This window comes from Apis laboriosa, unplaced genomic scaffold (genome assembly GCF_014066325.1).
Source record: "Apis laboriosa isolate Shangri-la unplaced genomic scaffold, ASM1406632v1 scaffold19_cov150, whole genome shotgun sequence".
Classification (NCBI taxonomy): domain Eukaryota; kingdom Metazoa; phylum Arthropoda; class Insecta; order Hymenoptera; family Apidae; genus Apis; species Apis laboriosa.
Window position 1 is genome coordinate 3,017,292 of NW_025222278.1, and position 21,690 is coordinate 3,038,981.

At 30.6% G+C, this 21,690-nt stretch overlaps 1 protein-coding gene across 5 annotated transcripts in view; it reads right to left on the reverse strand.

Moving 5' to 3' along the window:
• Nucleotides 1–11,991: 11,991 nt before the first annotated feature.
• The window catches only part of LOC122712123 (receptor-type tyrosine-protein phosphatase N2), a 52,195-nt gene continuing 42,496 nt past the window's right edge, over nt 11,992–21,690 (reverse strand). For 4 of the 5 annotated variants that reach the window (XM_043931501.1, XM_043931503.1, XM_043931502.1 and 1 more), the window contains 7 exons: nt 21,322–21,523; nt 20,662–20,775; nt 18,129–18,296; nt 16,862–17,104; nt 13,697–13,963; nt 12,786–13,100; nt 11,992–12,472 (listed from right to left, as the gene is read on the reverse strand). In XM_043931501.1, the coding sequence (XP_043787436.1) occupies nt 12,419–12,472; nt 12,786–13,100; nt 13,697–13,963; nt 16,862–17,104; nt 18,129–18,296; nt 20,662–20,775; nt 21,322–21,523 (1,363 nt within the window). In that variant the 3' untranslated portion in view covers nt 11,992–12,418. The remainder of the gene's footprint in view (nt 12,473–12,785; nt 13,101–13,696; nt 13,964–16,861; nt 17,105–18,128; nt 18,297–20,661; nt 20,776–21,321; nt 21,524–21,690) is intronic. The other variant, XM_043931505.1, reaches the window with a different exon arrangement.

Consider the following 21,690-nt stretch of genomic DNA (forward strand, 5'->3'; position numbering starts at 1 on the left):
TGAGAAGATAAATCTATAAGAATTTAAGGTTAAAAAAAGGGTTAAAAAAATTAACTCAACGCGTATAACACATTCAAAACGAAAATCAAGTGATCGTACTCACATTGTTATGAAACTCTGACATAACAACAAGTTCCAGAAATAACCACGTCCATTATTAATCCCATTATTCGAGTCGATCTCGTTTAGTCCCGCTAATCTGAACATCGGAGGCAAAGTTTGGTCCGATGGCGTGATTTAATCAAGATCGAATTTCCCAGAAATCCTTAAAAGCCTGGGAGCGTTTGCGTCTATACAGAGATACAGATCGAGAAATAGGCTGCCTAGAATCATCATAATATTAGGAAAGCGTCGAACCAAACAGGCTAGGATAAACCATTCGATCGTCAAGCCGTTAATTTTTTAAAAAAAATTAAAGAAAGGAATCGAGGAATAGGAATAATTATCCTGGCTCTGCTATATACACCACCAACGTCTATTTTAACAATTATTAATAACAGTAATTGAATTTGGATAGCTGAACAGAACTTCTGCGAATTGGATTCGAGCGAGGAAGGAAATTATGAGTGAGACGAAAGGATCCGTGAAATCAAATTTCGTTTCACCAATTTATATCGTACGAGGTATATCTAAAGCTCTCTTTGAACCTCCATTTTCCTAAGAATTGAATTGGAGAATAGGGGACTTTGGGTACAATGCCATATCGCGAATAATTGTTCCAGCTTTTCCCTAATTTTTTACGAGACTTTTTCTTTAGCAGAGAGGTTAAAATACACGGGAATCGAGGCCAATAATCAAGATGTAGAGTCTTTGGTTTGCTTTTCATCCATATTTTCTAAAAAAAGAGAAAGAAGCCGTTTCCGAGGCGAAGGCCGGATATGCGGAAGTTTGACGCGTTGCCAGTTGCACGAAATTGTAGGAATCTCGATGATTCGCGACTCATTAAAATTAGCCAGGCTGAAAATAGAGGATCCACGAGGAATACGATGTTTGTCAACTAATGATTCACAATGCAACGCGGGATCGCTGTGCCAAAAATTTGACGGGCTGTGGCGCCCGAGGAAACGACAGATAACCACTTCCGTTCGATCGTTTTCTATATTTCGTCGTTTCTCGGATTCGAAACGTTTTTCGAGAAGGAACGATATTTCGAATAAATTTTATATTATTCGAAAATTTTGATTTAGAGGCAAGGTGCGAAACAATATATGAATGAAAAAAATATAAAAAAGATTCGTTTTTCTTTTTTCTTTTGTACACAGCATCGAGCATCTTTATAAATATTGACGGCAAAGAATTTCAATCGGCAAAGTTGAAATATAACGATCTTCTGGTTTTCTTTGCGTATTTGTATATAGCACGAAAACGTTAGGTATATATTTCGAGATTGCTCTTTCGTAAGTCCATACGAAATCTGTAATAGATCTGTAAATGAGTATAATTTACATAGTTACATAGTTTAATAATCGTAGTTACGCAAAATAAACGAAAGGTTTAGGTAAATAATGGCCTTCATCCTATGCTTTACGAATGTTTCTAATTTTTTATTTATTTTTTTTTTTTATTACTTTTCCCTCGCCCTATACGTTTCGAAATAATTACTTCATCTTACAAATGTTTCGCAAACTATTCCTTCATCTTTCTACTTTTCTTTTCATCGAGTTTTTAAAACCTCGATAAATTCATCGGAATGTAAATCGGCTCGATCCTGTTATTGATCTTGACCTATTATAAAAATTGTCTCGAATTAAAGGAAAAATTGAACTGCACGTTATTTTATATATTTTTGAAAATATTTTTTTACAAATTGCTATGTCACTTGATTGACATGCAATTCTCGTATGCGAATACGTCGTCTAAATTCGATCGAACGAAGTTGTGCAAATAGAATCGAATCGTCAATAATTCCAATTCTAATTTCGGTGTGTTCTCTTGGAATCTGCGGGAATCTTGTTGTCTCAGAGACGTTTCCGCCCGTGGGGATGCGCGGTTTTACGAGCGATTGGAACGGAGACAGGAAGTGCGGATAAATGTTTAAACCTCTTCAGCTTTATGCTTGGTTACGCGATTAAAGTTTCTACGTACACATGGCCATGCGTTATACGCGTTTTATGCGTTTTCGAGGGGATTCTAAATAAAGCAACAAGAATTTGGTGGCGTGGCGGGTTGTTAAGTTGTCCCTTGATAAAAGATGGACACGCGGCGTTCCTTCTTGATCCGATTGCCCAAGAAATTAAATCGTTTTGGTAGGGAAAAAAAAAAAAAAAAAATGTATCGAATTGGACGCGGAATCGAGCTGATTGAGATAGAAATCTAAAAAAAAAAAAAAGAAAATATTTGAATTTGGAAAAATAAAATATAAAATATCAAATCAAATATGGAATAATTGAAGTTATAATTGAAGGGTAGAGGGGCTGTTCATATGAATTTATTTAAGATTTATGTTTAAAGTGTTGATAAAACGATAACTGAGAGGTAAAATGGCGGGTGTTGTAATTTAAGAGCGCAATTGCCCTTACGTGTCACGGTAGAATCGACTTAACAAACGGTTTCATAAACGTGCAGAGATAATGGCACACTTTTTAAGCATCTTGAACGCGCGTTTGAATTAAACTTAATTCGAAACTGGCAGAAACTTACTCGATCTAAAACTGATTCACGCTTCGTTTGCAACTCGAGCCTCGTAATAAAACGTACGTTTGACTGTTTCGTGGTTTCAAGCGAAATATAAATTTATTTCGATTTGTGGTATTTCACACCGCAAAAACTTCTTTATGAGAATATCATGAATTAAATGTTAGATATTTCATAACGCGATTCTTTTTACAATACGTATTGTTATAAAAAAATACATTTTGGTTTTTGAAAATTAAAATAATTATTTTCAATAAGATATTTATTAAACAACATTAATTCTTAATTTTATCAATCATCACTATTGTGTAATCAATATTTAATATTATAACATATTATAATATTATATTATACGTTGCATCCATTACTTTTTTATTATTTTATATAGCAACAATGAAACTCTCTTTCTTGTTTTTTTTTAGTTAAAGTTGTATTTAAGAAGTATTTTCATAATAAATAATATATTGATAAAAAAATCCAATGATGGAACTGGTTTGGATTGGTTACAAGGACTGTTAGAAAAAGAAAGGATTAAAATTGTCGTGTCGTAGAAACATCGCTATAAAATAACACGCAATTCATTGTGAAAATGAAAATTTGCTTACCAAATTTTTAACCATGATTGATGATTTATTTATTTTTCTAAACACCTACTTACATAACAATAAAAAATTAAAATATTTAAATAATACTTTTTTTTAAAGAATTAAAATTTACTTAGAAATACAATGTTATTATAATGATATATATATTATAAATTTCTTCTACGAACATTGTATAATACGTATATTACTGAATATTATATATACAATCCGAAATATTTTTCCTAAAAAAAATTTACGTTTCGTCGAACATAATTTATGCATAAACATCGGAATCCAATATAGATTCTTTGTATTAAAATTTCACGTAGTAAAACCAGTTACATACTCGTTCGATTGCAACTATCCAGAAATGATACGCATAATAATAATAATAATAATAACAATAACAATAATAATAATAATAATAATAATAATAATAATAATAATAATAATACAGCTATGAGATCGGAAATGCGGCAAAGGGATAAACGTTAGAATTTTTATTGGCAAAAAATTCGCGGGAATCCCGGCAGAGCGTGTTTCAGTGTAAACGATTATTTCACGAATACGCGCCGGTTCGATATTTGTGGGTATATGTATTTCCTTCTACGACCGAGCAAAGTAACCCGGACATCTCGAGATCCAACAGCCCCAATCCAGTTCGAGCCAGTCCGATCCAGCAAACGATCCTCTAGACCACCTGGATAAGAGAGGGCTCTGCCACTCTTTTTAAAACTTCAATCGACTCAATCGACTTTTCTCATTCAATTGAATATATGCGTGAATAACACGAAAGAAAGAAAATAAAAAAAAATAAAAAAATAAATAAAAAAAGAGAATTGGACCACATTGAATCAAGTATTAGTTAATGTCGTGACACAAGCTTAATCGATTCCGCGAACGTGATCATCCAGCCGAAAAACGTATACAATGAATAGAGAAGGAAGAAATGGCGGATGAAATGAATTAGCGGAGAGATACGTAATGTTGTTGCACGTGTCACGGTGATAAAAAATTTCTTTCGTTGTTATATGGATGGAATGAGAAGAAAATAAGAAGGGAAGGAGAAGAGATAAGGGAATTTCTTGATTTAATTGTATTTATAATGCTGGTCGTGAAGCATACGATTGGAGTATGATTTAATCTTGGATAAAGAGAGTGGTATTAAATGTGATTTTATTCGAGTGAATAGCTTTAAATTGATTAATTTATTTGAATGATATTATGTAACGAGAAGTTGCAGAAGTTGCAGTTGAATATTCGAAAAAATGGAGAGAGATGGCTCCAAAGAAATGAATCGAGAGAGAAATAAGTGTGGCGTATTCACGATAATGACATGTCCATTACGTATCGAGTGTCTTTCTTATCGAATAGAGGAATAAGTAGAGCAGATAAGAAAAGTTTCTTGACATGATTGTATTTTTTTGAATAAAGAGAAATTTTGAATTAAAGAAAATCGCGTTAAAATTACTTCATTCGATGGATGATTTTTTAAATTAATTTATTATTTATTTGAATAATATTATATAAGAAGAAATTGCACATTTTGCAAAAGACGGATTCTAATTGTGAAGAAAACACTCGTTCTCTATGTATACAGCGAAATATTCAAAGAATGATGTTAACAGTGGGAAGATAGTTAAAGAAATGAACTGGAACGCGAAGGAACGTGGCGGACTCGCGTGTTACGATGATTTTCTTTTATTATATTGGATGGAATGAGAAGTAAACGAAAAAAAAACAAATAAATTTCTTGACATAATTTTACGTATATTTATGCCTCGTGGATTGAGGATACCATTGGAGAATGAATTATTTGAAAAGTTCTCAAATTAAAATGCAAATAATAATAAAAATTTTCTTTTTATTTAATTTTGATTCATATATTTTTTTTGTATAAATAATATGATATAAAATTATTCTAGAATCTACAGTAGAGTTATTATTAACGAAAAAAAAACTCATCTTCCAGCGAAATAATATACGTCTCTATAGAAGTATCGTTTCTAAAGCAGAAATCAATAAATTAAAGTGCGATTTAATTTCACATCTGTTTTTAATATGAATTTTGTTACGTTATTTCTAAAATAATTATAATAGAATAATTAAAATTTAATATTTTAAAATGTTATTTTATATTTTTTTTTTAAACGAAATTGTTGTGTTTCATTGCCAATATATTTATGACACATTACATAAAATCATGAACTGATTTTGCAAAAATTGTGTTTCATTGTACAATATTTCATGCAATATGATTCATATGACATTTTCGCATGATAAATATAAATACGAAGACTGTCGTTAAATTCACTAAAAAGCTTTTTTATATTTTTGCAAAAAAATTATGCAGATAAATATAATTATATATTATAATTATATAATAATAAATATAATTATATATTTATAATATTGTTAAGATTTTTTAAAATAATTTTATTTAATAAATGAAAATAATGATCTAAGAATATTTTTTAAAATTTTCATGTCACTAAGCAATTGTATTAAAAAATAAAAATTCTAGAATATCCTATGAATGGAATGAGTCATTCAAATGTTAATGAATACACAAACGATAGAAAATGATGATAAGAAGATGAAAATATATAAAATCTACAAATGTTAATTAAAATTTAAACTTTAAGACTTAATGATATAATATAACTTGATCTTTAAAAGTTTTTATAAAAAATTATATTGCTAGGAATTGAAAATTAATAAGAAAGGATACAATGTATATTATAGTTTTTACTTGGCAATTTTTAGTGCTATAGATCTTTATGTTTCATAAACGTTGTATTTGCGGTATACTTGGTTAAAAATAACACGATTAAAAACTAAAACTCTTTCAATGTACTGTAGACAATACTTCTAGTTAGACGCTAAAAATTGCTTGATTTTTATATCGTTTTGAATTTTCTGTACAATTTTGTTTTTTGAAATCATAAATGTAATTTTCAGAAGAGTATTTTGCAAATATGAAAGTAACAAAAAATTTATATAAGAATGTATCTTTGATATAAACATTTTTAAAAATTTCATTTATATTCAGTATTATGTGAAATTACATTCATTAATTTTCTTCAGACTGATTTCTTTCTGAAAAGTTTTTTTTTTATTTAATTATAATAACATATATTTTTCTGATACTTTTATAAATATTGCATTAATATTTAATGATAAATAATTTTACAAAAAATAAAAATACATCTATTATTTGATTAACCAATAATTAATTACTATATTAAGCTTTAAAAGATTGAAATTAAAATTTAAAATTCAGAAAATATTATCTGTAATATCTTTTTTACTATGCGTTTGAAAATAAAATATGCGTTTTAATTGATAATTCAATCAATTACATTGAATTAAAAAAGATAATATTCACTTTAACAATTTAGCAGTCTTATATATTTTACTTTATTTAAAAAAAAACAGAACAACAAAATCGACATAATTTTTGTATTTCTGCTGACTATCCGCACCTTCAATATTTTTCCCCTCTTCCTCGATAACGATTGATGTACCATAAATTCGTAATATCTTTTAGTCAGCGACCCCAAAAGATATATAATCCTTGAACAACCCCCGTACGTGGTTTATTCGTGGATAGCAAATTTCTAGCTACTCTGATCGGCTATGCGTTGATCCGTAGTACCGAGCACGCCCGCTAGGAGGCTATTGCGACTCTTGTTAGTAATATCTATCTAGTAATATTCTATGCAGATATAACTATTGAAGGGAGAAGATTATGAAATCATAATCATGAGGACGATGAATAGGAACATTAGTCTTATGATGTGTTCCATTCTCATTTTTCCAAATTGCAGCAAGGCAACAAAAGATAAAAGAATCTTTTTAAATTTAAATTTAAATTTTAAATTTAATTGATTGTAACTTCGGATGGCAAATACGTTACCATTCGAGTTTGTACACAGTAATAGCATAAGTTGTATCGATTCTCGTTAGTAAGTCGTATTTTCAAGATGTAATATAATAATATGTATCATAGAATAAGTTAAGTAACAAATAGAAATAATTTTAAGAAAAGAAATTGTGTTGTATCGAGATTGATGAAGTCTCAATTACAATTTCTAAATCTATCATTTACGATAGAAATTTTGAGTAATGTAACTGATCGAATTCGATACGATGCACCTTCTATTACTAAATTAGTTCGTGTATTTTTTGTGTATTAATTATATATAATTTTGTTAAAATTTTTGTATATGAAATTTTTTAAACAAATTATTTGAAGTAATAAGTTAGTGTATATAGTAAATTAGTAAATATTTATATTTTACATGAAAAAAAGTATGTATTTGTTTTATATGAAACCAAAAATATTGAAAAAACAAAAACACATAGAATAGAATAATTACATTTTTTTTTTTGATCCAGCTACTAAATGCATTTGATGTAATTGTTGCAATAACTATACGATTGAACACCATTATCATGTTTTATTCATCAATTTTCAATCTCTATCGTATAATTACACATGGTTTTATAACATACGTCGATAGGCATACACATTGATACATTCGTTTCTTCCTGATTTTTTTTATAATTCTACACGTTCATTCTCGAAGGATTCGTTACGAAGGGAAATCTTCTAACTTTTTTTAAACATACACATTCCTCTTATAATATTTTTATTAGAACATTTATATATAATTAAACATTAATTTTCCTTTTTGGTACGATTGTTATACGCACAGAGTTGTTCTGTAAAATGTGTCCTTTTTTAAGATTTTATGCTTTTAATCAGATAGATCGGACAATCAAGATTTGATGAGAAATTAATAAAGATTGAAAAAAAAAAAAGGAATTTTCAATTCGTTCATTAAAAATACTAACGAAATTGAATGATTACATTGAAAAAAGGAATGGACAGCATTGAAAGAACAACTCAATACGAAATCTGATCCTCTAACGATTAATATAGTTAAATAAGATTTATTTGGCTTTATTAACACTGGTTTTAATCATAATTTTTCCGAATTTTTTTCCACGTTCGATATTGGATAGAACGATATCACACACACACAGAATCTTATATATGGTCACAATGATTGCGAATTAATAATTAGCGATTATATCGTTAAGTAAGACAAAAATCCTAACATATTTCAATTACGAGATACATATTCTTCCATTATTAATAATACTATTCAGGAAACAGGGACATATGATTTTCCAACGCTTACGTCGCATTGTTTATGCTGGAAATAGATTTTATTCTCGGTAATAAAGCAAAACCATTTTCTTAATTAACAATGGCGTCGCACGAAGTTTGTCCTTCACTCACCCCGAAGAATTTTCCGAGAATTCACGTTTCGTTCCATTGCTTCGTCAGCAAATGAGATCATTACGCTTATATTCCTATCTCTTTGTCAATTTTTTTTTCTCTTTTTACTCTAGATACAATTTTTAATCTGTAAACTTCTAAATCTTTATAAAGATTTCTAATGTAATTACTCTGAATGTATCTAATTCTTTATTTTATGGCAAATGTTTATGCATTATTGTGATTTACAATATCGTGCAACAATCTCTCACTATATTCGAATGAAAAAGTTGGAATAGATGATTACGTAGTAACGAAAAAATTTTTGTTTCGAAGAAGCGACGCATCGAATATGTTTTTCTCAAATCCATATATTTTCTCAAATATTGATGAAATATTATTTATGAAATAATATGCTATTTTATTTCACATTATTAAATGACATTTTAAATTATTATTTCCGATAATGTTATTTTAGAATATTCATAAATTTGAGATATTTCTTTGTTTGAAATTACATTATCAAGTTTATACTCAACGCTAAAATTGAAGAATGACTAAATTTTGATCGAAAAATTGTCGATATTCGAATACTATCGTGATTTTAGGAAAAAATATGCTATAATAATACAATTCAAGTATAAATAAAATAAAGATAAAAGTTTTGTTGTTTAAATCGAGTCCAGATTGATTATTATATACGATTCTTTTCGAAATTACAACAGTTGAAATTTTTTGATCACTAAATAGTAATCCTTTTAATTTTAATGTCGAGCGTATATCGTTCATATTTCACAAATAACAATATTAAAATAAAAGATTCAAAATATTATATTATTTTGATTAAAATTCAATTAGATCCAATAATGGGTTTTGCACGAAACTGTATAAAATATTGGTGAGAATAATTGTGTACTCTTACACGTGTAAATTGTCATTGTCATTTAATTTCGATCGCGATAAATGTTCGATGTTCGTGTTCTTATTGAAGCGTATTAAATTTTTTACGATCTGAAATATTTCTATCGTCTTTGTTCGACGATATTTTAAAAAAATCGAGTATCACGAGTTTCTTCATATTTTTTTTCAACTATAATATAATTATCAAATTACAATACTATAAAAATGTTAATTAATCGATACTACTATATAGTGTCTAAATAACGGGTTCGATAGAAACTACGAATTGACCCTGTATTCCTGGTTTTATTTTTCGTTTTTATACGTGGTCGAATGTTCCTTCTATTCATCACATTTCGTAGAATCAAATCGTTCGATTTCGATTTATAAGGGATAATTTTAGTTTTATAAGGGAATGCGTCTAAATTCTAAATTTCATAACGTGTTATAAAAACACATTGACTGTATTATTCCACAAATTTTGTCGATTTATAATTATTACATATCTTTTTTTTATTTTTAAATTGTGTCTTTAAACACGTTATATATTTTGTATTTTAATCAATAATTGTTTTAAGGTTAATTGAAATTTGTAAAAACGTACATATATTTTGATTTTTCTGTAATTTGATTTTAAAATTGTTTTTTTTTATTAATTTTCATATTTAGACAAGTGATAAATAAACATAAAAAAATATACTTTTTTTTTAATTCAAATTTGAAGATAAAAATTTTAAAACATAAACGGACAATTAATTTAATTTTTAAGTTATGTACAATTAAAATTTTAGGCACATAATATAATTATACGTCAGTTCTCTGCAATTATTCACGCAAAATAAATATTTTGTCTATTTTTTTTTTTTTAAGATCAAGTTTAAAATCAAAATTAAAAAAACATATTAGTCTATTAATCATATTAGTCCATATATAAAATCAATTGGAATTATTATATAGGAGATAAAAGACAAAATATTTACTTTTAACAAAAGACAGAAATTAATCACATACGCGTACATTATTCGTACAATGATTTAATACGGAAAATAAAAAAAAAATCGTTTTTTCGTTTTATCAAATATCGAGCAAAAACTCAATCACAAAACTTGTTTCGCGCAAAAATTAATTCTCGACGGAAAGAATCCATTTCTCAGCTCACGAAGAAATCTCCTCGGTCAGAAATAACCGGTCTAAATTGACGATGAATCATTAAACCGATCGTTTATGTTCGTCGCATCGTCCGTGATTGTTTTCAAGCGATAAAACAAAAAAAATGCTTGACATTTCACAGGAACAACGGCATTCAGCGAAACCGACAAAATTTATGGGATAATTCTAATGCATTCCTCAAACGTGTTCGAAGCCGTAAGAAAGTGAGAAAAATGGCGGCTGGCAACGAGCACGTATTCGACGAGAATTAAATGACACGTTTCAAAAAAAAAAAAAAAAAAAAAAAAAATACGAACTTCTTAACGAAAATCTAACAAAATACAACTAATTTATTCGGTGTATTTTCCGGTTGGTTTCTATGTACAATTATAGAGAGCAACCTGCTACGAATCAAAATATTTGTACAATGACAACAACAACAATAACAATAATAACAATAATACAATAATGTATATATATATTATATATAATATGTATCTATAAATTGTCCGGGAGAAGAAAAGAGAAAGAGAGATGAAATCGATCTTGAAATCTTTCTAGAACCTTAGAGATGTAACATTTGTAAATAATTGTAATTCTAAATTAATAATTAATACATACGTTGTATATTATTCCTTTTTACATGATTAAAAACGACGCTAAATACACGTAGGTGAATTCTCGAAGGAATGTTACTATTTTGTTTTTTTTTTTTTTTCATTTTTGTTTCTCTTTTTCTTTTACAAAGCATCACGGTTCGTTTTGCCCGTTCAAATTGTTCATTGTCGCTATATACTTGTTTGGTTGAAAAGAATAAATCCTTTCGCACATGACTGACATATTCATAATCTTATTTTTAAATATTCAACTACATCTAATTATTCTTTCATATATATATATATATATTAAAATTGACAAAAAGGAGACGAAATTTATGATAAAAAAAAAGTTTTATGAAATCGAATAGGCCTAAGAAATACAAAGTTGAATATATCGGATGGTCCGGATATCACAAATTAATTCCCGCCTCTCAATTATTCATTATCCAACATGTTACCATCTTATTTGTCTTTCTCTCTCAATTAAAATATTTAGAATAAAGTAATCGTTTTAATATTTGCTCTTTTAAATACATATTTAACGCTCAGTTTGTATTTTTGGCTCGTATGATACTTTAATTTGAACTTGAATCGATTTACTAATTTTAGTATATTTTACCACTAATTTTTGCAGATAAATTAATAAATATGTATAATTATTAAAGTACAAAATTGTATAAATTGTTATTTTCAGAATTTCATATTGTTTCAATTTGAATTATTGTTTCATATTGTTTCATATGTTATTTTACTATTTTATAATTTCGTATTATTTATAATTTTAAAATTTTTTTTCTTTTAAACCTTAATTATAAATATCACTTGTATAAATTGTCCTATTACATAAATTATGATAAATATTATTTTACAAAAAAATTTTAGAAAATTTTATTTTATTCAACGACGATACTTAAAAAAAAAAAAAAAATACTGTATTATCAACCGAGAAGAATAGACAAACAGATGGTAAAGAGTGTTTTTTTAAATTTACTAGGGTGAAATAGTCTTACGTCGAAAGGACTAAGCAAAAATCTAAAGCGAAACACGATCTTCGCTATGGTCCACGTATCACAAGTCAATTTCCTTCGTTCAATTTATCATATCTTCCTATCCAGGTAAAACTGGAACTTCATTCATTCTTATAATCTCGCGGTTTTTGCATCGTCTTCAATGATATTTATCGTTCACGGATATAGCAGTTCTCTGCCATGACTTACATCTCTATTACGATTCGAACGAATGGTAATTTCTTCTCGAGTGGTTCACGTAGATTCCAATACACCGCCGGCAAGTTTGGTCGCGTATAAATTTAATGCCTGAAAAAAAAAAAAAAAGAAGAAAAGAAAATGAGAAATTTTCGTTCAATATCTTTATAAATATAAATATTTCACACTTTTCCTGGATAATTTAAAAAAAAAACAAAAGATACAAATATATATATATAATGATTAGATAACTTAAATAAGGAAAAATCCTTCCATTCCTATTGCTCGTTCGATAAATCACGCAGAATCACGCACTCTCGCGGCTCCATTCTCTCAAACCGAATGCACAATGCACCAATCGAAACGAATAAATGAAATCAACGATTCGAAAGGAAACGGCAGGGCAAGTTAAAAAGTAAATTACCTTGTAAATGAAAGCGTATTGTTCTTTCGTCTTGACAGCCCCAGCACGATCCCGTCTGATAGTGTAAACGACCCTTGGCACGTCCACAGTCCTCGTAATCTCATATTGTCTAATTCCTAGGTCAAGAGCTATTAACGTTCCCGTGCGTCCAGTGCCGGGACTACAGTGGACTACAATGGGTCCAGGGCCACCCCTTTGAAGTGCCCTCGCCTCGAGTAGCACGGCTATCAACCCGGCACCGTCCGATTGCACTCCGTTCACGGGCCACAAATACCAAATGTGGTATACCTCTCGGAACGTGTTCTTCTCCAAATTCTGTAAATAATCATCGTTTCGATCGGTTATCAATTAATATTTAAATCGAATTCGAAAGATTCGATCTATGATTCGAATACTTATTATTATTTTCTACTTCTTTTAATTCTGGACTCGTTGAAAATAATTGTGTAAAGAATTCGAATTCAATTCGTGTTAACATCGTTGCATCGATCATAATTATCTATAATTGAAATTTTTATCGGTCGCGTTTGGTTCCAGTGACGCGACTGGTTCTTTAAATGGTCGATTGCGCGATAATGACGGCTGGGCTCTACCGGTTGATGAGGCTACATCGTGTTAGGATAGTTGAGCGAAGAAGTGATTTAACGTGAGTTAAAGTGAGTTATAGCGTAACTGGGTTTTAAAGCAGGGAAGAGAGAGGAGTGTTATAACAAGAGCGTTAGGATCGAAGAGAAATTGGCGATGCGTGGATTTAATGCGTGTTTCAAATTGAAACTAATTTTATTATTGGATAAAATTGTCGGTGTCATAAATGTTTTTATCATTCGGGCACTATCGACATATATACTTTTGTCACAGAGTAATATAGTAATTTTTTCTAAAAAAGGTTTCTATTGTGCGTTATCGCTTACGTTCAAATGAAGCGTGGAAATGGCATATTTTTCTTTGGTTTCCCTCTTCTTCAGAGTAACTTGAAAATCGCCGTATAACCGTCGGCAATCCGTGATTTCCGAGGGCGGAATGTACTCTGTACACTTTTCCACCCCATTTTCAACGAGATCGGTAAGCATGATAATCACTTTGCTCTGTTGTTCCCATATCATCCTCCAAAAGTCGGTGACAGTCGACTCCATTGGTGCTTGGCAAGCGATATAATATTTTGTCGCGTTCTTTGGTCCCTGAAAATCAATTTATTAAACGATTGGAGAAAAATTAACTTTCTCAAAGAATGGTAGTGTAAAGAGAATTAACGATTTTCAACGTTTAAAACAAATTTGATCAATGAAATTCTAATCCTCGACGAATTAAAATTAGTTGACGAGACAGAGCTCCCGTATTTCGAGCCGATCGATTACAGTTAGAATCAATTAACATATTCAATAATTGCATTGTGCATAGGATACGATATCAATCGATAATATCGATCAGCGAGGAACGGTGCTAATTACGAGTCCTAGAGAACGTTGCCCTTTGTGAACGTTCGACGCGCAATTAAACGCGCAAAATCGAACTATTAAAATTGAATTTAAATCAATTTACATTCCTTCCTCGAACCAATTCTAACACGTTGTTTCTTAAAACTTTTTCTCTTCGATCATCCTCTCCTTTTTAATATTCGAATAACTTGCGATAAATAAAGGAAAAGGAGAATTAAAAAAAAAAATCTCCAATCCGTAGATTGAAGGAAGATGGACGTACGTAAAGATGTCGAGGCTGTTGTTGTTGTTAAATTATAATTATAATTCTAATATAATTCAATTTCACGGCAACATTGATATTACGATAAAAATGAATTGTTCCGACGATCGATCGTTGTTTCTATCGGTGCACACTGCATTATTTAAATCCTTTAATAGCTCGATGGAAACAGGTGTTAACGTCCGCCCCGCTTCCGCATATTGCCTCGAGCTTATGCAACAGTCATTCTTCGCAATGCATTATGCAACGTCCTTTTCTCACGCAGGCAAAATACCGCGCGTAAAACTTTACACGCGCGTGCTTTATTAAATCGCTCGGGATGCGCCGACCTCGCCGCTTTATCAAACCGATTTTCCGAGATTAAAAGCGTTAAATTTCTTAAGAGAAAAAACGAATAGTGAAAATAGGGAGGACGATGACAAGAAAATCGTAAAATGGGGCAAAGAATAGAACACACAATTACGAGAGTTGAGTCACATCGTTAGAAAACAAATGAGACATCTTCTGCAATTTTCTTAATCAGAGATTAGAAATATCGCCTTGTAACGCGAATAAACCTCTTCCAACGTTTAACCCTTTGCACTCCAGGACGTTTTTGCTCGATCAAACGTTCGAGACAACAATTCTAGATGATTTTCTCGATTCACCCGTTGTGAATGTTTCTTAGCTAATTTAAAATGATTTTATACACAAATTAATATATAAAACTTTTATATTCTAATATTTTACGTATCTTTACATATAAAGAAAGAAAATTTGTTGAATATTAAAGTCTATATCGTTGTTTTGGGTGATATTTTAATAATAACGTAATTGCCAAGATAAAATGTCGCTTGATGTTTTTCACTTTTCTTATTTTATCAAGAGCAAACCTTACAATTTCAATAACGTGCTCTCACATTCACTATTTATTATTCTTATTTTTTATCTTTTCTTACTACATCCCTATTCTCATCACTATTTTCCTTCTCTCTCGTCATCAATTTCTTAATGAATAAAAATAATTTCGTTATTTAATAACGAAAAGCTCATCTTGAACTAATCCCAATAACGTGTTCTTACATTCACTGTCTATTGTTCTTATTTTTCATCTTCTCTTACTATTCCTATTTTTCTTCTCTCTATCGTCAATTTCTTAATGAATAAAAATAATTTCGTTACTTAATAACAAACTAATCTACCCCAATAACGTATTCTCACATTCACTGTCTATTATTCTTATTTTTCATCTTCTCTTACTATTCCTCTCAATGATGACTCTCGTCATCAATTTCTTAATGAATAAAAATAATTTCGTTATTTAATAACGAAAAGCTCATCTTGAACTAATCCCAATAACGTGTTCTCACATTCACTGTCTATTATTCTTATTTTTCATCTTCTCTTACTATTCTTATTTTTCTTCTCTCTATCGTCAATTTCTTAATGAATAGAAATAATTTCGTTATTTAATAACGAAAAACTCATCTTGAACTAATCCCAATAACGTGTTCTCACATTCACTGTCTATTATTCTTATTTTTCATTCATTCTGTATTCTTCTTATACTACATCCCTATTCTCATCACTATTTTCTTTCTCTCTCGTGGTCAATTTCTTAACGAATGGAAATAATCTGTTTATTCTTCTTATTTTTCTTCTCTTACTACATTCCTATTCTCATCACTATTTTCCTTCTCTCTCGTCGTCAATTTCTTAACAAATGGAAATAATTTCATTACTCAATAACAAGAAAATTAAACTCATCTTCGCTCGAACCAATTTCATTACCGCGTTCCACGCTCACAAAACTCGAAAACTTTGAAAATAATATTTCTATTCCCACGACTATAAAACTCGGACTAACGCCGAAAATTTAGTTCGATCTAATTTGAGATAAAAAAAATCTAACCATTCGAATTCATATATTATTCTTACGCTTTATAAAATTATACATAAAAAGCTTAGAAATCTGTTCTATTTTTAAAAAATCAAACGTAAATAAATATTTTCACCCAATTTGAATTGTCGTATCGATCGAAAATTTAGTTCGATCTAATTTGAGATAAAAAAAATCTAATCATTCGAATTCATATATTATTCTTACGCTTTATAAAATTATACACAAAAAGCTTAGAAATCTATTTTATTTTTAAAAAATCAAACGTAAACAAATATTTTCACCCAATTTGAATTGTCGTATCGATCCAAGCGGTGATGGAGAGTCACCTCCACGAGTTATCGCATTAAAAAAGTGATATCTGCGAGTCATCATTCGAGAGCAAAGAGTTAATCTTTTAACAAAACGAAAATTCCCTCGTAAAGTAGCCAGAGGATTGACCGACACTCAATCAGATCGCTTCGCAATGCAATAAACAATTGTTCAAAAATTCACTCACCCGAACGTAACTGGCGTTGATGTACTCGGTAAGAGGATCGTTGTTGACTTTTTGAAGGAGCACCCTTGTCTCCGGAAGCGGTATCACGTTCGCGTATCTGTTCTTCACTTCCGCTCCAGCGGGTAGCTCGTCAATCTTCGCCGAAACTTGCGGGATACCGGCGAATTCCTCGTTGATTGCGTTAATGTCGTTACAGAAAGATGAAAGCCCGGCGAAATTCAACGGGTGAGATGGTATTGCGCTCTGCAAAGAGGACAAATGGACGTTTTGTAGAAGAAACTCGGTATTTTCCACGTTTAACGGAGTTGAGCGGAGTTTCCCTCGGATGTGTTCGATTATTATTATCGATCTTCGTGAAGATCTACGAGAGAATAAAGGAGAAGGTGTTGACAACCGCTTCGATAATTTAATCGAGACGGTGATGTTCAAGTTAATAGGCGTATTTTTCTTCACGTAGACATCCTGGATGTACTCCTCTAAACTCAATTAAATGTTGCAATTTTATTGCGTTATTTCGTTTCTTGCAAACCTACTGTTACGTGAACTATATACGTCGATGTTTCTCGAGATTTTTTATTAATTTTGAGATAATAGAATTTTTTTTTTGATTATAATGTAAAAGTGAAAAGAAGTTTAGAAAGATGTAAATTATCTCCTAACGTGTATAATACATGGTGTCATGATAGCAAGTATTTAAAAAATGAGTAGCTTTCTAATAACAACGACTACGTGTTACTGTATCGATACTACATTTTACAATAATTTGTTACAAAAAAAATAAAGTACTACTGAAAAACAATTTATTACCTGAATAATTAACTTATATTTACAAGAACGTGTTAAACGTTGGCTACAAACAGAAGAATACGTTTGGCTAGGATACGATTAAAAAAATACATATTTTTATATTTATATATGAGATGATATTATTAATTATCATACAATAAAAATAAAATCATACAATAATAATCAATCTATATCCTATAATTTCCAATTCTCTTTCTTTTACAAAATTGCTATTTTAAAAATAAAATAATTATCTAAATTTAGATTTATTTACATTTATATTTTTTTTTTCACAAAAATAAATATTTTATTCGTCTTTATATATCTTTGTACTCGTTTAACTCATTTACATATCTTCTCGTCAAAAAAAAATATGTCTTTTAAAGAAAATTTTTATTCGTTATTGCTCACCAATTATAATTCTATCATTTAACATATTTATTTTCGATTCTTACGAAATCGAGGAGACAACGAAACTCACCGAATCTTCGAAAGTCGGATTCCCATAGCTTCTTTTCGAAGACCTCGCCACTCCTTTGCGTCTGACGCTGTTGTACGCGGAAACACTGTCAAGGCTGTAAGCGTCCAAAGACACTGGTCGACATCGTTCGCCATAGTTAAACCTCGTTTGCCTTTTCCTCATAACGAACTGCAAATCATTTTTCAATTTTTACACCGCCGTCCCTCTCTCTCTCTCTCTCTCTCAATAATAAAAATATATATCGCTAAATAAAAATATTTTATCGCTTTGCAAATTAATCATTCGTGGAAAAAAAAAAAGAAAAAGCGTATGTAAATATCTTCCGTTTCGAACGATTTTTGTTAAAGAAAATTTCCTCTCGTACAAAAATCAAAACGAAACGTTTTAATCTTAAACACGTAGGTTACGTAGGTAATGCACGGAACATCCGCTCGCAGGCAAACCTGTAATTCTTGCATCCGCGAATAAAGGTATTATCGCGGTCTACGCCTACAATTTTTCTTTTCTCGTCGGATGAAAAATCAAGCTCTATTCTTTCGTCGAACCAGAAATAACTGGCATTAGTTTCTGAACGCGGATGCGTATCATCTTTGTGATATTCTATTGGATAATACCTTGGGCTCAGAATATACAAAATTAGACAAATCTTCAGTTGATTCTTCATTTTTTAATAATTTTGAAAAATGCAAAATAAGAATTCTCCCTTTTTTTTCACTTCCCTATGGAATTAAATCGTTATAAAGAGTGTTGATACTCGATAAAAATTAAACGTTTATTACATTTTATTTTCTTTCGTTCCTTTTTTGTTTCAAAAGAGAGAAAGAATCGTAAAATTCTCTTCTTGCTAAACCCAATTGATATTCTCGACAACAAATATTTTTTTCAACTACTTTTAAAATATTCGTCTGATTCATCACGCGCCGACCATTGTCCCCTCCCGTGCGAATATCCCGTGCATTACGATACGATGCGGATGACAATTTGAAAAGGATTCGTGGAAATTTTGACAAAGGGATCTCCACCCCGTTAAATAATAAATAAATCATTCTCTCGTTTGGAAACTCTTTTCGATCTTTCTTCTTACGATCGCCAAGACGATGTAACTCGTTATCTCATAACGAAATCTCGAACGAAAAGATCATGCTCGATTCACGCTTGTTCCACGGATCGGAAAGAGCGAGAGATCGCGAGAGAGAGACACGTCTCGACGATCGGTTTCGACATCGGGACACGCGTGCATGGTGCGCACGAGGAGAAAACCAATGAAGCGGTGTACGGTTGATCTAATAGCCGATTCAAGGACGAGTGTCGTGGCAACGAAACAACAACGAGCGACAACGCGCACGATTGTTCCTTCTCGTTCGAACAACCGCGAACAATATTTATTATATTTTTTTTTTTTTTTTTCGAAGAATTTTTCCAAAGCTTGGTCTCTCTTTTCTTTTTAAGTAAGCGTTGCTTTCCTACTGCGTGAAAAAGCGCAAACGTGCAAAATTCGAACACCATCACACGTACACATACGTATTTATCATTAGTTGTTTACGTACACTGGGGATAAATCACAAATGTGGACGGATGAATACGTAACATCGTGCGAAATGAGCTTAACGTAAGCACGACGGAGGCCTTTTAGATAGTATAGATCTTTGCCGACCTGCGCAACTGAATCTCGTTTCATTAGTTTCTTTCTTGAATAGTTTTTTCTTTTTTTTTTTTTTTTTTTTCTTTTTCGTGAGAATATGTGTGCCAGCCCATATGCGTGCAATTGATTTTGACAATTTGTATGTAGTTAATCGCAAAATTATTTACACACGGAAGCAATTTTTCTTTCGAAATCAATCCACTTTTTTTATGTTTTTTATGATATATCTGGATGAAATATCTTTCGCGAGCAGCCAATGGATAATAATTTGATATATTTAAAGACTTTTTTCTACTTTTTGCATTTATCATGTTTATAATTTAAAAAACGAAGAAATCTTTAAGGATTGATTTCTCTTCTTTTTAAAGTAAGATTTAAAAAATTGCTCTTGCAACGAAAAGCGTTAATAAAATAATTTAATTCTCAAAATAAATATAAAAAAATAAATCGAGATATTCATCCGTCCTAAAATGACGGTAGATTGTACGTATCATGAGAATGCTTAATAATTTAAAAAAGCGATATTAATTATCGAAAAATGGATCGAAAAATGAATCTTTATAAGATGAAATATATTTTTGATAAAATTATTCAAGTATATAGAGTTATAAACTTGAAATTTGTATAAATATTTAATATGTTATTCTATTATTGCTTTTCTACATTCCAAAGATTAAATTAATAAAAATTAAAATAGTTAAAATTAAAACAACCGTGTGAATATCCAAGGAAAGAATTTTCACTTCGATTTTTATAAAAAAAGAAAAAAAAAACAAATATAGTATTCCACAAAAAGACTCTTTCGCAATAATAGAATATCAGAAAATATTCGAACAATCCGAATGGATTTTATTGATTTTTTAACGAAAGAAAAATAAAAGTAATTTTTACCAGAAGACCGGCCAAAAGAACCAGGCAAATCAAGGCAACTGAGGAGACCACGATGGCCGCCACTGCGTTTCCGGAATCCGGAATCGTTTCCTGTACCAGAAGAAATCTCTGAATCTGAAAAGAGTGGGTCAGTCGGCGGAATAGGTTAACTGTATCGTAATCGTGTACATCGATTAATTATCTACTCGAGCAAAATTTTCATCGATCTTTCATTCGATGAAACGCAGGTGCACAAACTACGAGTTTCTACGAGTGCAAAAATTAAATTGCCGAGTCGAAACTATTTTATAAATTTATATAAATATGAAAACACGCGAGATTCTTTAAATTTTTCTTCGAAGGAAAAAAGAACGAAGATGTCGTAATTTTAAATAATTAAAAACGATTAGTCTCGTAAGGGAATACTTCGAGGAAGGACCATAATTTGTGAGAGAGAAATACGTAAAAAAAAAATAAACGCGAAAAGGAAGAAATATACGAGAGAAGAGTACTAAGAATTCTTCGTAGAACGCTTCAACGAAAAGAATTACGTAGAACGAAAGGAAAGAGACCAAGATCGAGTAGCGTTACTTTCGACTTTACAATAACATAATGAAAACTGTTCGTCGAAGGGTTACAAACGAAACTCGATCGACTAACTATAACATAAACTCGACTTACTTTAATCGGGAACGTGATTCGATCGCGCGACTCCTCGTACAAGCTGGGCAAAATTTTGGTCATATTCGTGTCGAACTTTCCCTTTTTATCCACCACGTAAACTAGTATCGACGTCATATCCGCCGACGAGGACGACGGAGTCGAATCCGACGATTCCTGGCACGGATTTTCATGGAGGATAATTTGCTCGTCCGATACCGATCTGCGATCAGAGAACGATATATTATTCTCTCCTAAGTATATAAACACCATATATAAACAATAAACGTACTTGTTCACCGGTGGAAAGAAAAACGTCTATTTTCACGCGCGTGTTTTTGTTTCGACACTCGCCACATCGTGCATCGATCTCATTCGAGTACACATCTC